Source organism: Neolamprologus brichardi, chromosome 13, assembly GCF_056152115.1.
Source record: "Neolamprologus brichardi isolate AB-2024 chromosome 13, ASM5615211v1, whole genome shotgun sequence".
In the NCBI taxonomy this organism is placed as follows: Eukaryota; Metazoa; Chordata; class Actinopteri; order Cichliformes; family Cichlidae; genus Neolamprologus; species Neolamprologus brichardi.
The window spans coordinates 9,866,125-9,891,544 of record NC_142116.1 but is presented as its reverse complement, the minus strand read 5'-3'; the positions used below and the strand labels follow the sequence as shown (position 1 = coordinate 9,891,544).

At 39.3% G+C, this 25,420-nt stretch overlaps 1 protein-coding gene across 2 annotated transcripts in view; it reads left to right on the top strand.

Annotated features, from left to right (window-relative positions):
• The first annotated feature begins 15,483 nt into the window (after positions 1 to 15,483).
• The window catches only part of akt3a (AKT serine/threonine kinase 3a), a 55,387-nt gene continuing 45,450 nt past the window's right edge, over positions 15,484 to 25,420 (top strand). Inside the window, exons 1-2 of one of the 2 annotated variants that reach the window (XM_006783639.3) lie at positions 15,484 to 15,588; positions 23,532 to 23,963. In XM_006783639.3, coding sequence (XP_006783702.1) covers positions 23,918 to 23,963 — 46 coding nt within the window. In that variant the 5' untranslated portion in view covers positions 15,484 to 15,588; positions 23,532 to 23,917. The other variant, XM_006783640.3, reaches the window with a different exon arrangement.

Sequence of the window (25,420 nt, the reverse complement as noted above, 5' to 3'; positions counted from 1 at the left end):
TATTGTTTGTCAGCGGATTACTGTGCCTTTAACTCACCACATCTGTATTTGTATTTCCAGCTGTGTGCATGAATGCAAAGCCTTTTTTTGTGTGTAGTATGCACTGTGCCAATGTGTATAAGCAGCGATGTTGCTAATGTTGTGTGCACTGCATGTGTACATACCAGCTCTGATGTGTGCGTGTGTGTGTGTGTGTGTGTGTGTGTGTGTGTGTGTGTGTGTGTGTGTGTGTGTGTGTGTGTGTGTGTGTGTGTGTGTCTCTCCATCTGTGTGTGCTGGGCCTCCCTTGCCTGCATCTGGAGCAGCATTGAAGAGGCTTTCCAACAAGGCCAATGGCAGCCAGCCTGCCAAACAGCCCAGATGTTAGTTCTGTAAGCCTTGGGCTAAATGGAGGGAGCCACACTCTCATTATTCAGGACTAGTAAATTGCAGAGAAAGAGAGACCACATAAAAGGATAAAAGAACTGGAAGATGAATCAGATGAAAGAGATATTATTTGATACCATGTGCCTGTTCACCTTTCTCACACAATAATTTAAACATAAATTAATCAGACTATGTCACTTTAATGGATTTTTGCTCAGTGTTAGTGTAACCTAAAACCTCTGGCCCCTGGGAGGCATGAAATTGATATCAACTTCAGTTTTCTTATTTCAATCGGATATATACTTTCACCGGCCATTTCATTAGGTATGCCTGTTGTTCATTAATGCAAATAATTAATCAGCACATGGCAGCAACTCAATGCACTTAGGCAATTAGACATGGTCAAGACAACCTGCCAAAGTTTAAACCGAGCAGCAGAGTGAGAAAGGAAGGTGATCTAAGTGACCTTTAATGGTTGGTGGTACTTGGAGGTTGTGCATAGGTTGTGCAACACACCAAACCTTGATGTAGATGGGCTACAACAGCAGAAGACCACACTGGGTGCTACTAACAATGGTAAAGATTCTTTCCAAAAGTGCCTGGATCTAGATCAACTAAGAAGTTAGTTACTGTCCTACCTGTGGTCAGGTTTTTAAGCAAATTCTTCCAAATATATTTTTCTTAGTAATCCGACTAACAAACAGGCAAACAAACAAACAGGCAAAACAAATCATTCAAAAAACCCTTGGCAGCAGTAATATACTACAACCATTCTTAAAGTGAATGATTACATTTTCTAAAAAGTGGATTTTTAATCTGCAGCATTCAGTTCACTTCTTGGGTTCATCAATCTATAAAAAGCACAATACAAAAAAAAATAGGGATAAAAGTTTTTCTATGTATTCATTTGTTTTGAGTCACCTTTTTAAGACCCAGCACTCAATCTCTTTTATCCTAGTTTTAGCCTTAACAAGCTGCTAACGGTAATATCTGCCTGTTTATCCTCTAAACGCTTCACTCTTTTCACTATCTTAAGTTTGATGGACAGGCTGTGTACAGTTAGTGATCCATAACCTTTTAAAAGTATGGCTGAAAATGCCACAAATCTGAGAGAAATTTGCAAGAGCAGAGTTTCAGCAATGACAGAGTAATAACAGAGAACGTCAGGATTCTTTGTTAAGTCTGTTTTTTCACATTGCACACTCATTTCATTTCATTAAGGTTCTTGATATGACCATATATAAATTACCATGAAAAATGATGGCATTACATAATCCAGCCTGGTGACCTTTAATTGCGTTACTTTGAGGTCACCCTCTGTCCTTTCTAATCACCAAATCCAGTGTTTTCCAAACCACCTAAAGCCAATATCTCTCCATAAACAAGAAGGCGGTTTTTGAAATAAAAACACAACATGTTCCATCAAACAGTGGGACACAATTAGCTTCATCATCTGGAGGGTGTGTATCTGTGATGCTGAAGCAGATTTACGGGTCTGTTTTGTGTCTGTGTGTGTCGCCACAGAGGTGACATCCATGAGGCTGCTTTAGCTCTGTTTGTGAGATCCATGTGTGCAGACTTCCACAGGGCTTATAGAAAGGGCCCCCCCATATGGTGAGCACACACTGTGGCAACAGGATGCAGCCCTCCCCTGTGTGCGACCTCCAGCCAGCCATCACACACTGACTGAGTAAACAACAACTGGACATGGAGTTATGATGTTGTATTTGCTGGCATATTTTTGGATGGGATATTATCTCCTAAATCTGTCATGAAAGTGAATTACCTTGGTCGTATGTCAGTATTTATACTGAAGTGATACCCTAAAATCTGTTTATCCTTTTTGAAAAACATTGTTTTTGTCAACAAATTCTAACACATTTCACAGGAGTGTTTATGAGTAACGGCTGTCAGATGTTACTGATGCGGCAGAGCTAGTGTGAAATGGATTCACAATGTTAAAAATGTAATGGGTTTTATGGTAACCTTATTAGAAAATAAATGAAAATAAATTGAATTGATCGTATCTGCCCCACATTCATGTGCGTCTTCTTATCAAACACTTAGGCTTAGGGCACATTTGGGAAATGCAAATTGCTGAGAGAGAAATGTAACTGAGAGACATCTCCTCCCTTGACAGATATCCTTCTCACATCTCTCGCTCTTCCTGCACACAGATGTTACGCAGCAGTTTGTTCAGAGAAGGAGAAGATGATTCCTCCTGTGCTTCCCCAAGGAGTGTGTAGCCTGGGGAAAATCACATTTACACATAAAGTATTCATGTGTGTCTGTGAGCAAGTGTGAGGAGGAGACTAAAGAGAAAAGAAGACAGAGAGAAAGAAAGTGTCATGCAAAGGAAATAACTGAGGCACAGACCAGAAATAGGAAGTGGCAGGATTGGAAACTGAGGGGCCCTTGGGGGCCATCAGAAGCTTTGGAAATGCGTGTGTGTGCTCTGTCCTCTGGCTGTGCTCAAACTGTGTGTGTTTTTGATGTTGATCTCACCCAGTTGTTGGAAAGCCAAACACAGTCTGTGCACCCAGATGCTGACAGATGTGCCGTGCACAGCCTAACATCCTCTGAAACTCACGTGCACAATGACACACACACATACACACACACAGCGGAGACAGTAACCCACATCCTTCCTGTAGGCCCATTAGAAACAGTCCTTCTGGCTTTCGTGAGGGATTCAACAAACACTCCAATATTTCCTAAAACCAATCTTAGCTCCAGCGGTGTGCTGCTGTGCTCTTGAGGGACAAGGTGTCCACTCTGCTGTTCCAGATGTTCTATAACAAACTAAAACACACAGAATTTGTCTCATGCAGATGTGTTTGCATCATAGTCGGCAATTTCAGGGAGAGGCAGGGAGACAGACAGGCAAATAGCCAGAGCTAATGCAGCTCTCCCTAGTGGTCTGGGGCGGCTCCTGCACACATGCAGCTGTGCACATGCAGAGAGGATGTTGAGATGGATGGTTTGGAATGGTGGGACATTTAGCTGTCATCTCTCACAGGCTGGGCTAGGTTGGGTAGCAACGTTTAGTGTCTCAGCTGTTGTTTTTCATCCAGTCCTATCATTTCCCATCCTGTCTGATCCTACTTATCATGTCACATCCTGACCTTTCTATCCTATTTGGCAAATACCCTTTAGATACTCACTTTTGTTGTGTATTGAAAATGAATGAATTGTATTGTATTAATTTATTGATTAATTTTTTAGGTAGTTAGGTTATCATGTTTTCAAACACAACACAGTTAAGTACATAATTTGTTGGATAAAGGCACAATTTTTAGTGTTTTACCTCTGTAAATCTCCATAGTGGATTTCTACTCAAACATATAAGATGTGATTGAAGCGCACACTTTTAACTTTAATTCAAGGGTCTTAATGAAAGACTCCATGAACTGTTTTGGTATTACAGCATTTTTTATACAGAGTCTAGAGACAGAATGTCATTAAAGTAAATTAAACCACATTCAAACACATTGTAAACACATTTTTATGCTTATATTGGACTGTCATAATTGAAAATAGGCCATTTTTTATGAGGACTACTGAAAGAAGATGTCAGTGATTGCATAAATCCAAGGATGAAACTTGGATTTAACATCCATGAACTGATTCCCTGAAGGACCACAGAAGGACATTCGGATTATTTTAACACATTTTCTTCAGAAAGTCAATCTAAAGCCTCCTTTTTTTCCTCATTTAAATTTAAACTATGCTCAATTAATTCAATTTAGTTCAGTTCAATTCAATTTTATTTACATAGTGCCAAATCTTGACAACAGTCACCTCGAGGCACTTTAGATTGCCACAATAAAACAGAGAAAACTCCATGAGCAAGCACTTGGGGAAAGTGAGAAGGAAAAACTCCCTTCTAACAGGAAGAAACCTTGGCAGAACCAAGCTCAGGGAGGTGCAGCCATCTATTGGGACCAGTTGGCATATTTATGATGAAATGACAAAAAATATCCTGTTTTTCCCAATGTTGAAGAGGTAAAGAACCCTTTGAATTATTCCCGGACAGACCACAAAAGGTAATGACTTCAAACAGCCAAACAAATAAATAGACAAATTATTCACTTATTTATCTTAAAAGTCATAAACCTGCTTCATCAGGACTGTTTTGTTGTTTGAAAAAATGTCTTTCTTGCTAAATGATGCAAAACCATAATTGTAGCATGAAATTCTGTGACAAAACCCTCAAATACAGAAATATCTTAGATGTAAAGTAATTGTTGCCACAAAACTACACTTTTAGGCATGCTTTTAGCCATCCATGTTGCAGTAAATTTGTGTTGGAAATATAATAAACTATTTATAAAGAACAACCACAGAATTATTTTCTATATTTTCTATATTATATTTTACAATGTCAATGCAGCTGGGAGCATTTCATTTCTAAAGGTTTATAAGAGTATGTGTTTAGCCATATGTCAAGGTCACACCTCAGGAATGGCAGTGTTCCTGCTCCTCCATTGCCTCAACGTGAGCAAAATCTATTTTGATGGCACCCAGTAAAGCTCCAGTATGCAGCTGGAAGAGCAACAAGAGTAGTGTGTGTGTGTGTGTGTGTGTGTGTGTGTGTGTGTGTGTGTGTGTGTGTGTGTGTGTGTGTGTGTGACATAGGGATTTCATTTGTATTTACATGTCACAGAGCCCAGAGCTCGGAGATGTTTGATGACGGTAGAATGAGGTTTCTGGCTGCCCTCACTGTCACATGCGGATAACATCTGTCTACAAACACATCCTGTTCACTCACTCATTTCTCATAATGACAAATACTAAAAGACAACGTAAAGTGAACAAAACACCTTTGCTAAGTCCTGTCGGCTTGTCCAGCTGTCCTGCAAAATAAACAGCCCCTTCCTGAAATGTGCAGTCTCATTCTTAGAGTCACTTCCAAGAGCTTATGACGTTAGTGCTGGCCGTCAGAGCAAACCTAAGCAGTATATCAAGAGGCTTTGCTTTGTGGCTCAGCTCTCTCTTTATCACCATGGCGCAAAATGATTCCTACATTACTGCAGCAGCTGCTGCTAAGCAGCGGTCAATCACATAATTACTTTTACCCTCACTCATAAATAATCTGCTGTCACATGCTGTCAGAGATACAGGAATTACAACTTGCTGACGTAGAAGCTGCTCATGAATCTCATCATGGTGGGAGGTTCACAAAAAAGCTGATTCACAAGGTTGAACTGGTAGAGCTTTCTGTCATAGACATGTTTTCTTATTTAAAAGGACGCAATGTATAGATACAATGTAGGAAGGCTGCTGTAAATTCTGTAGCAATTTAGTGGCAGCTGGATGCCGGAAAGTTACAGCAAAAATATCCTGTATCCTGTAATAGCATTTACTGTAATTTGCTGTAAATTTGAATGGTCACCTTGTGCTGAGTGGCAGTTAACTGTTAAAGTGACATCTTTTCTCTGTTATCCTTTTGCTGCAACCTCAAAAGGATGTTAAAAGTTGAATTTTAAAAGAAGACTCTGCCATTGGTCAGTTTTTCCCATGCAGGTTTTACTTCTGTAAAATGGAATTACAGTAGTGAACCAATATTTTCCCATAATCCTTTGCCATTTACAGTAAATTACTGTATAAACCTACTATACTATCTTACTGTTGGCATTACAGTATAATACTGTAAAAATTACAGAAATTGGTTACAGTATATGAATAAAACCAATTATAACAGAGATTTATAACAATATAATCTTATTTCTTATTCAGGGTGTGGAAATAACAATATAAAAAATCTGTTTTATCACAGACTCTAATATTCTGACACATTTCTGGGTCACTCTTTACCTTAAACTGTCTTAAAACATTACAGTTTTCATCAGACTTGGATGCTTTAATCAGCCAACGCATCTCCTTGACAATCATAATGTGGGAAGATTGGAAGTTGCAAATTAAACGTTAATGAAGAGGTTATATCATTGTTATTACTACTCTTGTAAAGTTAATCAAAATCTGTTTCCACTCTTCTGGCCCCCAGCTTTTCATTTTAGAGTAGCAGCTGCACACTGCTGCACAACCTGAAAAACCAGGCTGCTCCAAACAAGGGGATGGATGTGTGTATGGAAGGTAGTGTGGGGGTAGAGGACAATCTGTGTGTTTTTGTGTGTGAGTGTGTGTGCATGATGAAGGGCCAGGGGACGGGGCGTTTATAGGGAGAGTTCAACCTGTCTGCACGTGAGCAGAAGGTATCCACAAACACACATACAAATGCATATGCGAGCAAGTGTGTGAACATGTGATACAACACTGGATAACACATAAGGAGGCAAGCAAGCGAGCACATATAAGCAACTACACACTGATACACACAAAACCAAAGTGCCTTCTCATTTGCACACAGGGTGTAAGTTGGACACTCCATTTGCAGAAGTGAAATGTTTTGATCACATACTGGGTATAGACAAAATAATAGGAACAGTTTACCGTGTGGTGCAATCAAATGCAATATCCCTGCAACAAATGAAAGGCTTTCACAGCTACAGCTGTGGGGTAATGTGGCTGTAATGTTCAGTTTGCTGACTCTGTGTCAAGAGGGTGGAGATTAAATGTGACTGAAACTTGGATAGTTTGTGGAGTTGCATTGATCTCCTTGTATTTTGGCCACACTTTGAACAGCAGTATGAACGGCATTCATGTGACAATTTCAGAGTAGTGGACCATCTAAATTAGTGATTTAATGCAAATAATCACACCATTATATCACTGAGACGAACATCAGTGAATGCATAACAGCCAAATATTCCACGTTGTTGTTGTTTTTTTTCCAGAAGCAGCAAAAACATAAAACATACAACAGCAGCAAAAATTTTGTTTACGAGCTGAAGTTTATATCTGGTCATCTGGTAATTCGCAGACTACATTTCACACCTGAGTGCAGAATAGGTGACCCAGAACAGAGGAGAACAGAGCACAGCAGAGCCATGCTGGACCATACTGGCTCCCAAGCTGTCCTGCTGTACAGCACACCTTCAACACCGTGGCTGCAGCTGCTCTGTCCTGTCTCATGTGTGCATACATTTATGTGCATGTGTGTGTGTACGTATCCCCTGCACATTGACCTCAGCTGTCCCTACCTCTATGCAGGTCTCCCGGGCAAGGCTGACCTCTCTCCTGAAGCCACTTCAAAGAGACCAGGGATGGGCTGTAGGTGCACAGGGTGCTGAGCCGGCCAGCACGGCTGCTTCCCTGGGCTTTGGGAGCTGGGGCTGGAGTTAAGGTAGGAGGGAGTGTTGCAGAAGGTGAAGGGAGTCACAGTGGCAGGCGAGCAGAGACAGGAGGTAAGGGAATGGGATTAGGGATGTTATGATCGTCAAAAGCTGGAAGTTTAGACTTGTGTTTGTTTGCTTTTCAACCTGGGCAGGCTTTCTGCACTCTGGTGTAACTTATAGGAGTATGTGCATGCGTGTGTTATTCACTCAGCAGCACATCCCCTCACCCGAAAGGGAGTCATATGTTCAGCTTGGTAAGAAGCGACGGCTAGGGGACCTGGGGCCACTGTTTCATTGGACTCCCAGTGGAAAAAAAAGATTAAAAGACAAACACACCCATATTAAGAGATGGGTGAAATAACAGAACATCTGATATAATCACGGAATCTAGTTTAACAGACATAAATGCATTTTTAAAGTTTATAAGTTGAAGAAATTGGGGGGAAAAAAGGAAATAACAAAAAAGATTGGATTGAGATGTTAATAATATAGAACAACTGCTGGTGAAAAACCTTATTTATAGATTCTTCATGACAGCTGTTCAAATATGTGCACCTGCTTACTGTTGGCCCAAGGACCACCACTTTGGTCCACTTTAAAATAACTTTTCGCATCTTTTGTGCATCTTTATGTACAGTATGGATTATACACATACAGGTTATGTATGTATTTCTACATTAACCATATAAATGAAGTGTGAAAACCTGCCACGTGCAAGACTCCAACTTTGGTTTCTGGTGTGAGCAGCAAAATCCAACCCTTTAAAAGTGAAAACAATAATTTTAAACACAAGGACACAAATCAGTGCATATGATACTGACCAGATTCAAAAGAAATTTTGTCCAGGCACACATAAACTAAGGCTGTGAAACTGTGTTGTTTGCTGTTCTTTGTACAGCAGGTTTATTCAGTCGGTACATTTCTCCAGAGCATTTTCAAAAAATTGAAATGTGACTCTACTGGGACATTTAAAACACAATGGATTTCAGTCATGTGTTAAGATTCACAGACTTGTCGGACTCTTTAGAAAGAGCAACATTACAATGACAGGCAGCTGGATACCCTAGTCAAAGAAAAGCAGCAAAGGATGACATCCATTCAAGCCACTATGTTGGTCAGCTGAAAAACTATTATGTTATTATGTATGTTCTCCCTGCGCCTGGTGGTATGAATGGCACATCTGCTTGGGGTGTATCCCACCTCTTGACCAATGTCAGCTGGGATAGGTTTCATTGAGGGATGCTGATCGTGAGGCAGTTATTATCATAATGGAGCAGTTTTTAGGAACTATATTGTCATTTCATCTGTGGGTGCACCAGTTTTCATCCAGTCAAGCAAACACTGGATGGATTACCATGAAACGCTGTATAGACATTCTCCTCGAGCACCAACAGCTGAAAAGGATCTCAGTTTAACCTTGATGGACTGATACAGCATTTAGTGCAGATATTCGTGTTTCCCAGGGGCAGTGTATCTTTACTCTTCCTCTTTTTTTTGCCTCAGGAATTTTTGACAGGTATTTTGTTCCTGTAGAAAACAGGAAGCAGGAAACAGGAAGCAAACTGATATGTAATTATATGTAACACCAGCTACAGGTTGAGACATCTGTCACCTTGCATTCTTCTGTTACATCATCATTATTTTTATTTTATTTTTTATTTAGTGTGTGACTTTCACGAGCTGTCTTTGAAAGATTAGCCAACATTTTAGTTAGCTAGTATCTTTTCTTGGGAGCGCAAAAACCTTAGTGAAACACAAATACACACAAAAGCAAGATGGACAACGACAAACACACAAAGATTAACGGATGGTGGAATGAAGTTTATTTCACCTCTACTTTCTCTCTGTCTCTCTCTGTCTCTCTATCTTTTTTAAAATTTGTGGACATGTGCATGTAGCCTTCCGAGTTTTTTTTTTTTTTTTTAGTAAAAAGTAAAAAATTAATAGTAGACATTCATCTAACTCAAAGCGAATGGCAAAGTAGTTGCTGATCTCTTCTTTTTTATATGTTGTGCTAAAAACTAGAAAAGTACTGCTTCTTTCAGACTCTCTCTCTATATATGAATATTTACTTTGAGTATGTTCTGCTTATTTCAAATATATGTAGTGTTTTTTTGTTTTTGTTTTTTACTCCTCTTATTGTATTATTGGAGGGCTAATATTTTTGAAGTTGCTTACTGACTCTAAGTTATTTGTAGGTTTGTGTGTGTGTGTGTCAGTCACAGGGGCACGTCTGGCCACAGCAACAGTAACAGAAGGGCTCCCCTGTGTTGCATTTTTCCTTTTCAAGCTGTCTCTTTACCCCCACCTCAGTTATTCGACCTCCACACCACACACACACACACACAACAAACACACACACACACACAACAAACACACACACACCTTCCTTTTGCTGCTGGTTGCTACCCATACTCCCCCTCGTGCACACAGGGCTGTGAGCAAAAGGCCAGCTGATGGCAATACGTGTATGTGTGTTAAGGGAGGCCAGAACAGTAAACACTTATATTATGTGACACGCTAGGTCCACCTGTGTCTGCACTCTGTGCCCAGCCATGGTCCCATACCTAAACCCTCTGCTGCTGAAGCTCCATGCTCCACACAGATGATGATAATGGAGGCCAAAAAGCCAACAAATTAAAATTCTAGTTTTAATATAAGGACATGTCTTTCTAAGATGTTATCAAAGGCATAAGAATCATTTGTCTGTATCAACTCTTGAATAACCAAACTGACGCTAGGATGCCCTAATTCAATATTGGCTGTAACAAAATTAAAGAACCATAATAGGACAGCTGACCCTGTTGGCTTGAAACAAACTGCACAGGAATTCAAAAAATGTGTTGCATAAACAATCTGAGCCTTATATGTGCACTGAACATTCTGGTTTACACTAGACTGATCAGCTGTTGTGTAGAGATTTCAGTCATATGCTGTGCAGCTGTCTGATCCTTCCGGGCTGTAAACAGCATTTGGAAAATGGCAGAGTGAAGAGGATGCATGGATCGTTGACCTCACAGGTTGGCTCATTGTTCAGACACTGTGTCTTTGAAATAGAAATAGAAATAAAAAACAAAGAAAAATCTATTAAAACATTTCTAATGATACAACATTTCAATGTAACACAACCACCCAGTGAATTCTCCTGTCTTTTGTTTGTTTATTCCAAGACTGATCTTAAAGATGAAAAAAAGTTTAACTGAAATCCAGATTGCCTTGTAGGAGTAAGTGGTTTCCAAGATTTATCTGTTTGCATACAACAGCCCAGTGTCTTAAACTGGTATCTCTCTTTTTATAAGAACAGATCAAGGGTTTTCTAACTTTTCAAGATTTAAAGATGTTGTAGGCTTTCTTCAAGCAACAGTAGGAATATCATTTATCCATCCATCCACCTTGGGGGCCATGTCGCAAGTCTATTGTAGGTCTAATAGAGATAAACAACTAGTCACACATATATTCACACTTACGACCTATTTAGGGTCACATTGATCACAGCATTGATGTGATTCATTGTTCATTTTTCTAAGCAAATGTTGGGTTTCTGTGTTCTGAATTTTAGACCTCTTCATGGACAAGCACCAGCTTACATAGGCAAATGTCCCCAACGGGTGCCTGAGGATCTTGTGATCATGGCGTATTTGTTGTGCACCACACCAGTCTGAAAACTCAGTGGTCTCTTTCAAGAAGCAACTAAAAACTTATTTTTTCGGACTTGCTTTTGGTTAACTCCCTTTTTTCTCATTTTTTACTACTCTGGAATTTTTTTGTGAAACACTGTTATCTTTGTCTGGAAAGGTGCATTATAAACAATGTTTTACTTACCCACAAACAAACCAAACATGCATGTCCTTGAAGTGTGGGAGGAGTGGGAGGAGAGAACACATGCAGGTGTGGGAAAATCTCTTCTCCAAATACAGTAAGATCATAACTGTAAATAATAAATCAGTAATGGTTTCCATATCAGTAACACTTAGCTCCACTGATTTTAGAATGGGTCACCCCGTAACAGCTGGGATAGACTCCAGTCCAAATGTGACCCTGAACTGGATAAGGTAAAGAAAATTGATGGATCATTTGTGGACATTTGGTGAAGCTAACATTTTGGCAGTATTGTTAGTGACTGGTTGCTTAATCACACATACAGCAGTTACAGAACAGGGCATTATTATTAATATGAGTCATATTTTTGGATGTAGCTGAAATTAATTGAAAAATAAAGAAGAGCCAGGAAGGTATTTTTGGTACATGGTGTTAATGATCATAAGTATAAATACAACTGACAAAAGTACATTTTCAGTCAGTGGTAATAACATCTAATTTTTTTTTTTTGTAATATGACATTAAATTGTAACATTAGGGTGAGCTCATTTGGGCTTAAGGGTAGGTTTGTGTGGGTTAATATGGGACATATTACAAATGGTGAGAGTCAATATGAAACTGTGATATACTTCAGCAAAAGATAAAGAAACAGGTTTGTATCAGTCTTGTGATGAATAAATATAATGTTGGGTGGGTTTTTAAAAAAAATAAAATTTTAAACTTTAATTCATACCTTCTTATGCACCTAAATGGAGGTTAGATGTTGTTTTTCTGGTCTAACTGATAACATTTGTACATTAGTGAATTCCCTTTTTCTGTTGCAATATCTGTTGAAATTTCTAACTGTTATTTCAGTTGCCTTTCTGTTTGGTAATCATCTTTGGGTTTCGCCAAGGATCCATTCACAGATCAGGCCTTTTGAGCCACAAGTTTCTTGTGAGATGTGTCCAGTTTCGCAAGGGACAAGGGATACAAAACAGAGAGACCTGTTTCCATGGATTTTCATCCGATCACTGTGTAATTTGGAATATCTCAGCATTTTCTCCCTGTTCTCCTTCCTTAAGAATTAGTTCTTGGATTGGCTGGAGGGCCAGATGTATCTCTCAGGTTCTTGCTGGATTTTCTTTCCTTAAGGACATGACTTTCACATACTCTTCATCTGCTGTAGGTTGTTTTTCAGGCCCGCCACTTCTTTTTGTGCCTTCCACTTGTTGAGTTTGCTTAGTCTTTTAAGGAGACACTACACACCATGTCAAAATATGCCAGGTTTTCAGCTAATAGTTCTTTCAAAATCTCTTGTTGGTGGAAAAATTTAATTTTATGCGTTTCAAATAGGCAGCAGCAGGCTGCTAGTCACAAAGCACTTGCAGATGTAATGTAAAATTGTTTGCTCATTGTCTGTTATGTATAGACAACACTAATGCATCACTTGATTTAGGTTCTGTGTTTAAGTTTGAATGATTCATATGTCAGTGTTAAGTGGCTTGACAAACAAATAAACAAAAATAAAAAGGAAAAAACTTATTTTAACACAGTCGGATGCATTAAGTGAAAATGAGTGAAACAGGAGCCAATGCCTGATGAAAAACTTGATATAACTTGTGAAATTCTGGAGGAGTATTGCTACTGTCACAAGCACAGAAGCAATCTTTTCCACCTAGCATTGTTATTATTGTTAACTAAAAACTAAAACTAGATGTGAAAAAAGCATTTTAGTTATTTTTTAAAAATTAAAACGAGACTTTTCAAAAAAAAAAATAGAAAGAAAATTGATTTTGTGAAGTTGGAAAACTAAATAAAATTAATTTAATGGACATGTTTTTTGAGATGTTTTCTGAGATTTTGGATGACTGCAAGTGTGTGAGTCAACTGTTTTCAAAAAATTAATGATTTTCCAAAATCTGTATGTGCTCAATACTGTAAGAACATTAATGAAGAACGGTAACAACTTGTAATATAGCCCATAACTAAGGGCGTAATTCCCCTGTAATTAAAAGGAATTTCAATGTATTTTATTTTCAATTACAATGTAATTCTATTTGCATTCAAATACTTAGAAGAATTTGGTAAGAAATCAGATTTTTACAGGAAATAAAGAATTAATACTGTGAATTTTAAGTATAGTATAAGTAAAATTGTGTGTAATATTATGGTAAATGTTGAGGAAAAACATAGAAAAAGTCTGGTTTATTATTAATATACTTAATGTATACTTAATATAAGGATGTTTTGGGGCACAGGTTGTATTATGAAGTGACTTAATCTTTTCTCATCTTTGTATGTAATTGTTTTACATCTTTATTAACTATTTATTATGTATGTCTGTGAAGGTTCTCAGTCATCCAGGTCATCGTAGTCAAAGGAGCTTGCAAAGAAAAGCGTCTGGACTTCTTTAAGTTACTTGAAGACGTTTCACCTCTCATCCGAGAAGCTTCTTCAGTTCTAAGGTCAAATGGTGGAGAGTCCCAGATATAAACCTAGTGGGAGTATCCCCCCACAGAGGGACAAAAGGACCCCCTGATGATCCTCTAATCGCCAAACTCAGGAGGGCTTTCTCCAAGCATGACATCCCAGTGCGTTTCAGACCCAGCAACACGCTCAGACAAAAACTGGTTCACCCGAAAGACAAAACTCCAAAACACAAACTTAACAATGTGGTGTATGCTGTACAGTGTAGCGAGGAATGCCAAGACCTCTACATTGGAGAGACCAAACAGCCACTTCAAAGTGCATGGCACAACACAGAAGAGCCACCTCCACAGGACAAGACTCAGCAGTCAATCTGCATCTTAAGGATAAAGGACACTCTTTCGAGGATGCCAATGTTCACATTTTGGACAGAGAGGACAGATGGTTTGAAAGAGGAGTGAAAGAAGCCATCTATGTCCACTGTGAGCGACCATCTTTGAACAGAGGCGGTGGTTTATGACACCAACTCTCTGCCATCTATAATCCAGTTTTGAGTTCCCTCCCCAGACGCCTTAACGCCCACTCACATCCTGGGCCATCTGACCTCAGGAAATCGCGTGATAAGGTGGGGCCAGGTTTCAAAATGAGCTCACCTGAAACTCTGGCTGATTGGGACCCACACCCAGTTTCACACCTTGGCTCAGGCGATTAGAGGATCATCAGGGGGTCCTTTTGTCCCTCTGTGGGGGGATACTCCCACTGGGTTTATATCTGGGACTCTCCACCATTTGACCTTAGAACTGAAGAAGCTTCTCGGATGAGAGGTGAAACGTCTTCAAGTAACTTAAAGAAGTCCAGACGCTTTTCTTTGCAAGCTCCTTTGACTATTTATTATGTAGATGTGCAAATTGCTTGTTCTTTCATTTCCCCTTATAGTAGGCATGTAGTAGGGATTTAAAATACTTTATTGTTAAAGTTATAGTTGAACAGTTATTGTGAGGTGATTGTGAAGTTTGATATTTTAAATTTTAATGGTATTTGTTTTGGTGTAAGTTACAAAAAGAATAGGGGAGCACCTGACTTGGTGCTCCCTTATTCTAGTGTACTTACCTTAAAGTATTTGCAGGTAAATATAATTACATTGTAATTTCAAATAAAAAATGGAAAGTAAGTTTCATTACAGGGGACTTGGGCCCTTAATGATAGGCTTATTATAAGGTGTTACCTAAAAGACGAACAAAAACACTAAAAGAAATAAAAACTAAAATGAAATTTAAAATTTTCAGAGAATAAGAACTCAAGTTATTTCCAGCTAAGAAAACCAAATAATACTAACCTGAATTTTTAAAAAGGGAAAAAATTAAATAAAAATAAAAACTACTTTGAAAACATCACGGTATTGCTCTATTTTAAAAATTGTGCTCCAATTTTTCTGCTCTTGTCATACTGTTCTTCTTTATTTAAGCTATTGTCATAGGCTGTGTAATGTCTTGACTACTGTGACCCAATAATCACCAAACGTCTGGGATCGATAAAGTCTGTCTCACATCTTATCTCTGATGATATGTTTGGGTTTGTGATTCAGTTATCTCGCAGATAAACCGCCTAAGCACTTAATTCTCGCGATACTTGGCTTATTAGCCGGCACAGACGCACGGGGTGTTGGGATGAGATGATGATAGAGCTCCACAGGGAAGGAAAACCAGACACAGAACTGAAACCGTTAAAATCGAAAACGGGAGAACGAGACGAGACGGTAGGAAGTGCGCGCGCGTGCGTGTGTGTGAGAATGTGGGTGGGGGGATGGGGACATAACAGAAATGGGGTTGCCGTTTCCCTGAGTGACGTCACCGGTTTTCCTCACCAGAGTCAAAACAACCGTTGGCTGCGGTAAACGAAAGCTCCGCGGAAATCCGTTTGATGTGTCTGCAAACGATTATTTCTGCATCGGCTCGTAACGTGAACCGACGACGGTTTCTTAGCTTACTTAGCTTGCAGTCCCAGGATAGCTTAGTGTTCCTCACTTAAGAAGCGTGGAAAAAAATAATTAATAACCCGAGCCGTCCTGTCAACAGCAGGTGCAAGGGGGATACCACACACCACCACCTCTACCGCACCTGCGGCTACAGGTAATACTGTTAGCTAGCCACACTGTTGTGACAGTAAACACGGCACGAGCAACGCTAAAGCTAGTAATATAATGCCTCGTGATAACATTAGCGAGGTGTGTTTGACCGCTCACAAGGGAAAACTGAGGCGGGAGATAAAAAGTAGTGTTTTTAAACGTTTATCGTGCGTGCAGTTTTCTGCCTGCGTGTGATATGCGTCAGTTGTTTCAAATCACCGTGACGCAGGTATTGCAGTGGTGGTACCTGTGTGTCTTAATCAATCATATTCATCCTACCTGCTGGATACATCACTGCAGTTTGAGGCAGCAGTTTATCGGGATGATTTGCATGTACGCGGTATGCAGAGAAACGGCAGACTAGGCCTGGCTCGATTTGCCTACACAAGTTACGGCAAGTAATTAAGAGGGTGTGCCACACTCGTAGATAATCCAGTTGATAATAATGGGAATAGTGCTGGTTGAATTAGTAAAGAATATGTGTTGCAAATGTTTACTTTTGGAGCCTGATATCTGGATTATAATCGATTTAGGAGCCCAAGCAGAATAAAAATTAGAGGAAACCTGCTTACAAATTTTTATTGATTCTTATTTTCTTTTTAAGAATTGTATCAGAACAAAATATTATCTTCATGTCAAAGAGATCATTGCAAAAATCCCCAAACTGCAATAAGGCTACAGAATCCCCCCCCCCCCCTCTCTCTCTCTCTCTCTCTCTCTCACTCAAAAAAACCAAACAAAAAAACAAAAAAATCCTTTGCTACTGGAAAGATGCATTGGGTTTGTTTTTAATGCAAACTCTCAAGAAGCTTAGAGCAAAACAAAACACATATAACTGATCAAATGCACAGAGATACTGAGTGGCGATAAGGTAACCACCGAGGCATATTCATTACTTTGGTTTTGAACATAATAGCCTCTGTTTAGTATGTGTATTGCAACACTCATCATTAAATATTGACCCACTTTTTAAATATAGTATATATATTTTTAATTGTTTGATTTAATAGTTTCTTTACATAAAGTCTGAAAAATGGTTAGTCCATGAATTCTAATGAAAAGGAAAAATTAATTTATAGAGCATTTTTCTGCTCTTGCTGACCAATTGAAGTGCTTTACACTACAAGCTTTGTTCTATCCACTTAAGCACTTTATCTAACTTACATCCCCACCTACAGCCAATTTGGATCCAGCAATTAACCTAACAAACATATCTTTAGACTTTGGGAGGACGAACATGCGATCTCAGTACAGAAAGACACCATCTGACCAGAGGTTCAAACGAGGGATGTATCAATAATAGTAAAAAATAATAATAATATTTCATTAATGGAAAAATTAAGTCTATACATTTCTATAATAGACAGAATCCAGCATATGTGAACATTGAGGTTATGCATGCATATAAATAACATACCAATACCATAATCCAGTAATGACATAAAATTTCAAGCACATTGCAACCCCCACCCACCCTCAAACCTTTCCATTATAACAAAGCATAGAGCGGGGGCTGGACTGGGTGATGCTGGGGGCTTCCCATGATGCACTAACATCACTCACTATGTCTTTTTATACCACTCTGCATTTAATAATTAGTTACTATTATCTTTGCATGTCTTTTGTCCTGTCTTCCTCTCATCACCCATAACCAGTTGTGGCAGATGGCTGCCCCTCCCTGAGCCGGCTTCTGCTGGAGGTTTCTTCCTGTTAAAAGGGCATTTTTCTTTCCCAGTGTTGCCAACTGCTTGCTCGCAGGGGGTCGTTTGATTGTTTTCTTTGTATTATTGTAGGGTTTTTACCATACAATTTAAAGGGCCTCAAGGTGACTGTTTTTATTATTTGGTGCTATAAAAATAAAATTGAGTTAAATTGAACTGAACAAGTCTTATTGTTGATTCTAAAGTAGAAACCTAGTTTCAGTTTTAAGTTTTCTCACCAGTTGCTGAAGTGAGGAGTAAACGAGAGAGTCATAAGTACATATATAGAGAACGTTTTAGTGCATCAAATGCATCTGTCCAGCACCTTTTGTTGCTAGGCTACACAAGGCTTCTCAAGTTTTTCTCTTTTGCTGTTATTTGCAGAGCTGATATTTTAAGTCCCATCCCTTCTGATTTCAGTTGGTTAGTGAAAGAAGAGAGAAGTGACCTTGACAAGTTCCTAAACCTGAACTGTTTTGAACAAAGAACGGAACAAAAATCAAAAAGTACTTGTGTACCAAGGCCAGTTTTGGGTCTAGGACTTTTAGCACTATGAACACTCAGCTTGATAGGATTTGTATAGAAAATAAAGCACAGATCTAGATACAAACATTTAATCTCATGTGTTAACTTTCTAGTTAAATTCACTTTCATTTAATAATAACAAATAAATAACAGTTACATTCCATTCCACATCTCAGGCTTTTCATACAAAGGAAGAACTTACATTTCAGAAACTCTGATAACCATCCTCAGCATGTTTGCTTGATGCAAAAGATTAAGCACTTGTACAACAATTGACTAATCATTTTATTTTTTATTTTATTTTCCGTCTCTTCTAATGAAAGCAGCACTTCATATAGAAGCATCAGTGTAGTGTGCCTACCTGTGTTTTGGCAGTGTTCGCCATCAAATGTACCCTCGCATCATTAAATGCTTATGAAGAGAAGAAAATAGACTTGAACCCTAAGTAGCCTGTGAAGGCAGCTTCATTGATTAAAATAGAAGCAAATTTCTCATATCAGATCCGGGGGGGACAACAACACCTAAAGCACTTTCTGTGTTAGCAGAGTGTAACACTTGAGGTCCTGCCAAAGGCTGGCTTTCATTTAGGAATTTAGATTGTGGACTTGCTGCTGTGGATGTCAGCCAGAGTTTTCATGAGGCCAGTGTTGCGAGTGAGGAAGGGTGATGAAAGGTGAATTGAGGTGAGGTGTACTGTCCTGACCTGAGTTTGATGGGAATGTTCTACCTTTTAGAGCTGATTACATATAGAATTAGCTAAAGAATAGTGATAGCTTGCGATGTCAGCGTATATCTCCTTTTGTAGATGACTTGTTCTGTAGAGCTACACCAGTAATGGTGCATATTTTAGCCTTATGTATTTGTATATTGTGTACTGGTGCTTTGCTTGGAGTACAGTAGACTCTCTTCCACTTAGGCTTCAGTTTTCTATCGTAGCACTGCAAAAAAATCTACTTGCAGACATTCTTCCTTATTACTGTTTAAATTTATATCAATTAGTGATATCACTTTTCCTGTCTTAATACCTTAGGTATCTGTTGATATTGAGTACAGATTAACACCAGAGTTAAATTAATAAACTATATTCCTTACTGTGGGTAAGAGACTGGGAATCAGTTCAACATGCTTGACTTACACAGTCTCATTTGATATCATCTTCCAGTCAGCTGAACAGAGAGACCAGTGCTGTTTGGCTAGCTTATATGAATTTTTCTGTTTTTCTGTTTTGGTTGTGAGTTATGGATTGGTGAACTTTCTTTCCAACTATACTGAAGTAAACCAGTCCTTATTACACACACTTGAAGAGTAGTATGTATACCTCAACTCACAATTATTTATTTTGGTCTTAGTCTTTACAGTATTTTCACAATCAGAAGAGATAAGTGATGAAACAACAGCTCGGATGCCAGCTAGTAATTCAGCAATGAACAAATTTGCCTGTGCAGTGACTAGCTGCACAGACCCATGAATTGGGATGTGTGTTGCCAGGTTTTGCTGCCAGATGATTGAAGTTCTATGTAGTGTGTGGTTGTGTGTATGAAGACTGTGTTTCATAGACAGTCTGGCAACTTGGGCAACATAAGAGGAACACAAAACTTGCTGATTGTTTTTTAGTAGAAAATTTGCGGATCATGCCAAATACAGAAGTTTGCCAGGAGAGTCTTGAAATATTAGAGAACCTGGGGAAAAAACCTGTTTGCAGGTATGCTTGTTAGTATGTTATAAGAAAGATGTTTAGCTTTCTTTCCTTGAACAGTGGTTGGAAAATGCTGGTGTCTGAAATGTGATCTGTTTTTTAAAAAAAAATAAAATACAACAAAGATTAAATTGTTTGAGGCAGACCTGTGGATTTGGATTTGGGTCTGTTTCTTACCTTTGCAATATTAAGAGACATGAGTGGGGATTTGAGCAGTGTAGATAGCTTAACTTGTGTAAGAACTGGCATTGCTTGTATTAGTGTTCGTCAAGCTGAAAGTGTTCCAGTTCAAAGCTAAAGCAGATGGAGCTTATAAAGTGTTGAAATTATTCCACTTTCATCACAATTTCAGAGTAAATTATGGGGGAATTCATCAAGTATTCTGTAGTTCTCAGTTGTAACAAAGACTGTTAAAAGAGAAGCACAGAGCTCTCAAGCAACCCTCAATGTCCCTGGAAGAAGTATAATTCTGGGGACAAAAAAGAATTTAAAGCTTTATTCTGGGGTGGAACTTACTGGTAATTATAGAGATGCAATTTATATGTCCCCGTAAATGAACTGACAATAAACTTAATTCAGATAATGCTTTATATCAATTGCCCAAATATGTGCCGAGAGGTGTTGTAACTATACAACACCTTGTAATTATAGTTCTTCTAGTTACATTGAGTTCAAAATCCCATACTGTGCTCTATGTACTCAATATTCAGTTCAACAAACTTAATAGTGAATCTCAGTTGTTTTTATCCTTTTGGATGCACTTCTAAGCTTGTCTTGGTTAAGTCACTCTTTCAAAAATGCATTTCCATGGTAACACTACTTAAATTATGGATAGACAAATTAAAAATAGAAAAAAAATTATTTGCTTTAAATCCCAATTTACTCATCCATCAATATCATTACATTGCATTGTGGAGTATACATGCCAATGTAGTGTCTTGTGCTTGCAAACTATAATATTCCCTTCGTATTGAGATCGCTCATACGTTTCGTTTATTATTTTGAACGTACATTGTTTTCTATAGGTGTGGCAACTGATGCTCTTGGATACACTATCTCAAAATTATAGTGAGAACATCACTTCTGCAAAACAAAGTAAATAATAAAAACAGGGTTCTGCTGTTATGTAACACATATTCTTTGAATGCTGCCACTCGCTATGTGTCTGCGTCCACTGAGTCTTTTTCTCTTTTCTTAAAGTTTCTTTTCCTTATTTTTATTTTTTTTGTCTTTGTTGTTGCCTCTGAAATGAAAGGGCATGAAATAAATGTTGTCTGGCAGGTGCTTCCCCTGGCATGGTTGGTTCATCATGGCAGTACATGTCACCATAGCAACAGCCACCCTAGTGACAAGGGGTTGCCGCTGTCTGGACATTCCTCTCCTCTCCTCTCCTCACTTCAACTCTCCTCAACTCAACTCAGTCAAGGCTGTGCTCCACAGATTAAGGTTGAAGCTAACCAAAGCTTTATTGAATAACAAGCTTAATCCAGAATTGTATAGTGTCTATAAAAAGAATTTGATCCCCTTGGATGTAATTACTAGGGCTGAAAGTCATTTATTTTTCTCTTCTAAAGTAGTGCCATTATTATAGTCTTTATGCCTCAGTTTCACAAATATGAACTGGATTTCAAGAACGAGGTCTCTTTCTATTGAACAAATGGGCACAAAAGGAACCATCTGAATAAGTAATATTGTAAATTAAATGTTTGATTTTTGTCTTCTGTAACACAAGCACCTCATCTTATGTTGTGAATTTGATTGATTTTAATTTTTAGACATTTCAGAAATAGACATTTAAGAACTAGAAAAAAGTGTGATGAATAAAATCCAAACATTAAAACTACAGCAAGAGATGTCCCCAAAGGGTTAATATATTTGCCAACAAAACTAATAGGTTAGATGTGCTGGGGGAAAAAATTGACTATTTAACTAGTCTAAAAATAAGAGAGCACACACACTTTATATGCATTTAAGTTGTTTGAAAACAAAAATGTATTTCTTTATAATCAGATAATCAAATCTTATTTCTACGTTTGCTAAAATATGTGGCAATTCGACACTAAAGTGTGGCCGATGTTTACTGTGTTAGCGTAAGCACCCTTCTTTCTTACAGGTTAGCATCCATGCACCTTTGCAGAACATGGTTGAGTGGTCTTTGCCATTTTACTCTGGCACAGCCTCTTACTGATTTAGATCCAAGTAGTGCAGAACCACGATGTGATATTTACAACGTCAGGGCAGGACAGTAGCCGTCGTAGGTGGCTGCCTAAAATCTTAAAACCAACAGTTGGCTGGTGATGTACCTGTATAAAATGTAAATATGCTGACTAGAAACTCCAGTTTTTCCAATTCTATAGTTGATTGATTAGTTGATTGATTAGTTGCTCACATACCTAATTACATTGTATTTGGATGGTAAAATATTAAACATCCTCAAATCCAAGGTCATTTTCAGGTATTATCAAAGGTGCAAAAATGTACATTATTGATTGTTTTCAATAATTAAACAAAATAACGGCATAAAACAGGTGCTATAATTTCTTAAATCCAAAGTGTTGAAAAAAAAGTTATCATTTTGACATTTGAGACATATGACATGTTTGAAATGTGAAAGTAGATATCCTCCTGTTGATTAAATGAATCTCTGAGCTTTGATTACCAACAAACCTAAATGTGATGAACTAGTCTGCATTTGTTCATTTGCTTGCTGACTAGTCACGACTCTGCTGCTTCAAAATGTATTAAAAAAAAGAAAGAAAAGAAAAAGCCCTGTGTCACCTACTAGGGTGTGTGCGCGCATCTGTGGGTCTATTCCAGCATTAGCTCTGACGCTGCAGACCCCACAAGTGTCTGCAGCATTGCAGACAGTAGCTGATCTGAATACTGATTTCCAGCTAGATAGCATTGACTACTAGCCTAGCTCCCGTGGTGCTGATCTTCATTCAAGCTGAGCAGCGTAGTGTCGTTGCGGGGTTTTGTAATACAGTGTAGTAGGGTGCATCTGAGGTGAACGCAGCAGCTATGCAGAGAGACAAAGAGAGGGGAGGGAGAGCAGGAGTGAGACGACAGAGAGGTGCAGAGATTTGCAGAGAGAAAGGGAGCGTGAGAGCATCCCTAACTGCCGTTGTTGCTATTTATAACCAAGCCCTACTCCACAGTCCTGAGAAGCTCTCTCACCTCCCACATACGTTCAAATCAGCCCACACATACCCACACATACCCACACGCACACACACACACATTGAAAAAAATTATTTGATATACAGAAATACATTGAAGGCAGAGCGCTAGATTGGCTTATGTATGGAGCACAACCTGCTAACCAGAACAGACATATCTGTGAATGAATGAGTTCTTTAGCTCTGAGATTTTGGTTTGGCAGTCAGTGTCAGGTTTTTTTTTTTTGGCTTCATTGACAGTTTTGTAATAATTCATCTTGTTTATCAGAGAGAGTGTTGCGTGGATAAAAAGAGGAACTGGGTGTATGATTGGGTGGAGAGAGGAGAGGAAGCAGCCCTTCCAATAACTAGTTGTTTGTCTTGTCAGAAAAGGACTTATGAGAGGAAGAGGGGACCAGCAAGAGAGGAAGAAAAATAAACCCATCTCTACTTTTTTCTGTATTATTATTTTTCTCTCCTTTCACTTCCTTACAGGCTGAGTCACTGCTGGTGAGGAGGAAGGTCTGGAGAGGGAACGAGAGAGGAGGAGGTGGAGGAGGAGGGGGAGAAGAAGAAGAAGGAGAAGAAGTAGGGAGGGAGCTGAGGAGATAAGCCACAACAGGAAGCAAGTCGACACACGCGTACAATATACATACACACCGCGTGTTTGTGTGTGTGTGTCTAAGAGAGAGGCTGCGCGAACAAGAGGGTGAACGGGAAAGGAAGGGAGGGAGAGTGACGCGGAGGCTGGGAGAGCCGGCCCCCCTCCTCTCCTCTCCTCCTCCTCTCCCTCTCTTTCTCTCCTCCTCTCCTCCCCTCCTCCCTCTCTCTCTCTCAGTGGAGCAGGCGTGCAGCGGCATCAGACTCGGCGTGAAGGAACCATGAGCGATGTCACCATCGTTAGAGAGGGATGGCTCCAGAAACGGGGTAAGTACATCCAGTACCTCTCTTCTTCTTCTACACCCCTCCCCTGTGCTTCTGCCTCCTCTCTTCTTCTTTTCCTCTGCCTCTTGTCTAGACTGAGGGCCTGGCTGTGCCTGTCCACATGTGCTGGTGGGAGGATGTGAGTGTTGCGATTGTGTGTGTGTCTGTGTATGAGTGATAACATGGATGTCTGATTATGTAGTATGAGACTGTACATGAGTGTGTGTGTCTTTGTATATTATAAGCTTGCCTGGCTGTGTTTGCTAAGCCACTATATGCCCCTCTCAAGTTGTGACTGAAAGGACTGTGCATAGGTATGTGCTTAAATTTGTAGGCACAAGTGTATATATGTGTCCACTTAACAACATCTACTGGGCTGGTGTGTAGTGTTCTTTTTCTGTTTTTTGTTTTTTTTTAATGCCAGTGTCTCTGCTTGTTTGAAATCCAGTTACTTCTGTCTCTCTGCGGTGTTATTGAAAACAGAAGTTTTAAGTTCATAGAGTGGTGTTATTGGGAGTCATATGATGTGGGGTTGAGGGGATAGTTGGGGTGGAGTCAGGGTGTGTGTGTGTGTGTGTGTGTGTGGTGGGGGGGTTCACTGACAGCACATCCTGTTTACAGCAAAATGAATGAGAAATGGGAAAATTTTGCAATAGCTGAAGAACATGTGGCAAAAAATAGTACTTCCCTGTCCTCAAACATTCAGAGCTTATGCTCACTCAGTGGTAGTCACAACACAAAAGAAGGCATTTGTAGCAAGGCCAGACTGGACAGAATTGGCCAAGAAAGTGCTATAGAGTAGCTCTGTGATGAATGCATCACTGACTGGTAGACACTTCAGGACTTTTTTTTTTGTTTTTCTCCTAAACCACAATTTCATGGGGTTGTGTGTCTGCTTGAGGGATAAGACTAAGTGTATGTGAATGTCTTTTAGAAGGAGTGCTTCAGGGGTAGAACAAGGGGATTTCCAGTCTTTTAGGCCAATGAGCAGCATCCTCTTGACTGTGATGCTGTTTTAGGAATGTGTAACAGAAACTCTTGAACAGGAAGTGACATGGGTACATAACAGACAGCAGGTTTCTGGGTATTGTAGGCTCAGCCTACAGCACAGCAGGAGTATATGCTGCTCCTACTACATGGACTGGATTATCGCTCTCTCACTGTGTCAGACACTCAAAAACAATCTGTATTAGTAAAAAAGAGGGGCAAATATGTCAATATACGCCAACATGCCAGTATGATTCTCAGACAGTCGTCTGTGCATATTAAGAGGAACACATCGCCCCCAGTCACGACGCAGCAATACTAGTGCTTGCAGTGAGAGGGAGAGAGAGATAGAGGTTAGGGAGGGAAGAAGGGGTGTTTGTTTGTGTCAGGAATATGAATGTTTGTCTGCATCATATGCTAAATCTTTCTCTGCGTTTGTGTGTGGAGCGAAGCAAGGTCAGGGTGCTGACTCA